Below are 1,487 nucleotides of genomic sequence, written 5' to 3'. Positions count from 1 at the left end.
GTTTACCGTGTCCTTAGGGATGCCGCCGTGCTCAGGGGACGTGTGGTGTTTGCCACCGAGGAGTCGTCCCCCTTCGACGTGGCCGTGGTGGAGCTGGAGGAGAGCGTGCCAGGCTTTGTCCCCCCGTGCCTGGCTGACACCTTCCTCCCAGGTAAGCAAGGGGGGGACACGGGGTGCTGGGGTAGGGGGTGCGACATCCCCTCGCACCCACCTCCTGCCTCTCCCATCCCAGGAGAAGAGGTGAGCGTGGTGGGCTTCGGGGCGTTGGGGCGGGCGTGCGGCCCCTCGGTGACAGCAGGGGTCCTCTCGGCCGTCGTGGCGGTGGCTGGGCGCCCTGTCATGCTGCAAACCACCTGTGCCGTCCACGGGGGCTCCAGCGGCGGCCCCCTCGTCTCCTCCCGCAGCGGATGCCTCATGGGTAAGCCAGGGGTCTCCCATGGGGAGGTGGGGGGTCCCACGGGTGTCCCCCGGCCAGACCCAGTGACGTGGGCATCACTCCTCTCCCTGCCAGGGATCGTGGTCAGCAACACCCGGGACACCGGTGTGGGGGCCACCTACCCCCACCTCAATTTCTGCATCCCCATCACCGTCCTGCAGCCCCTCGTCGCGCGCTACCGCCGCACCGGCGACCCCGATGCCTTCGCTGGGCTCAACCGGGTGGGTGAGGGGGTGCGGGCGACCTGGCAGCTCCAGCAACGGCCAGGACCCCCCAGCAAGCTCTGACCCCCCTCCCGGCGGGCTCGTGCCAGAGACCGAGGTGCCAGGGACCAAGGTGCCACATCTCCTCGGTGGCCCCGGCGGTGTGGGGCTCAAGCGCCTGGACTCCACAGAGCTGGTGGAGCATGGGCACCCTGGGGCAGGGGATATGGCACAGTGCCTTTGACAGCTGCTGACGACCCCAGACTGGGGAGGTTTGGGGTTTGTATTGTTGTTTTATTTTCTCCCTGGAGCCATAAATGCTGTGAGTTGAGGCCCTGGTGTCCCGTGGTGCTGAGTGGCTGCAGAGGGGGGTGGTGGAGGCCCTCACTAGGGCGTGGGTTAGGTTGGGGGGGGCAGGTTGGTCCTGTAAGGGATATTCTGGGTCAGGGATAGGATTGGGTTGGGGTCTTGTTTGGGGTTGGGGTAAAGGATGGGGAGGGAGGGCAGTTCTGAGTCTTTCTATGGCTCCGGACCCTGTGGAAAGGGGGCTAGTTTGGGGTCCTGGAGAGGGTCAGGATCTGGGGAGGGGACGTATCCCTGGGGAGGGAGGCCAGTTCCAGCTTCATGGCAGCAGAGTGCAGAAACCAAACCCAGAGCCCTGGCAGGGGGGCACTCCTACCCCAATCCACTCCCCAGCCCAGCAGTGCCCACTCACTGGAGGGCACAGCACCATCACCACCACCCCCTCCCCAGGACACCCCTGCAGGGCCGGTGGGTGCAGGGGGGGCACCAGGGGGAGGAACGGGCGGGCGAGTGTTTGACACAGCACGGGGTATTTATTTCACAGC

At 66.3% G+C, this 1,487-nt stretch overlaps 2 protein-coding genes across 2 annotated transcripts in view; one reads left to right on the top strand and one right to left on the bottom strand.

Annotated features, from left to right (window-relative positions):
• The first annotated feature begins 6 nt into the window (after window positions 1-6).
• On the top strand, window positions 7-971 carry TYSND1 (trypsin domain containing 1). The gene is made up of 3 exons (XM_017736567.1): window positions 7-151; window positions 233-418; window positions 512-971. The coding sequence occupies exons 2-3, from the start codon at window positions 340-342 to the stop codon at window positions 721-723; spliced, it is 291 nt and encodes a 96-aa protein (XP_017592056.1). The 5' UTR covers window positions 7-151; window positions 233-339; the 3' UTR covers window positions 724-971.
• Window positions 972-1,187: 216 nt separating this feature from the next.
• SPOCK2 (sparc/osteonectin, cwcv and kazal-like domains proteoglycan (testican) 2) overlaps window positions 1,188-1,487 on the bottom strand; it is a gene marked incomplete at its 5' end in the record, with an annotated part of 2,652 nt that continues 2,352 nt past the window's right edge. Inside the window, one exon of the mRNA XM_017736549.1 lies at window positions 1,188-1,236. Within this exon, the coding sequence (XP_017592038.1) occupies window positions 1,188-1,236 (49 nt within the window). The remainder of the gene's footprint in view (window positions 1,237-1,487) is intronic.

Source organism: Corvus brachyrhynchos, unplaced genomic scaffold (assembly GCF_000691975.1).
Source record: "Corvus brachyrhynchos isolate BGI_N302 unplaced genomic scaffold, ASM69197v1 scaffold66, whole genome shotgun sequence".
NCBI classification, from domain to species: Eukaryota; Metazoa; Chordata; class Aves; order Passeriformes; family Corvidae; genus Corvus; species Corvus brachyrhynchos.
This window is presented reverse-complemented; position numbering and strand designations above follow the sequence as displayed.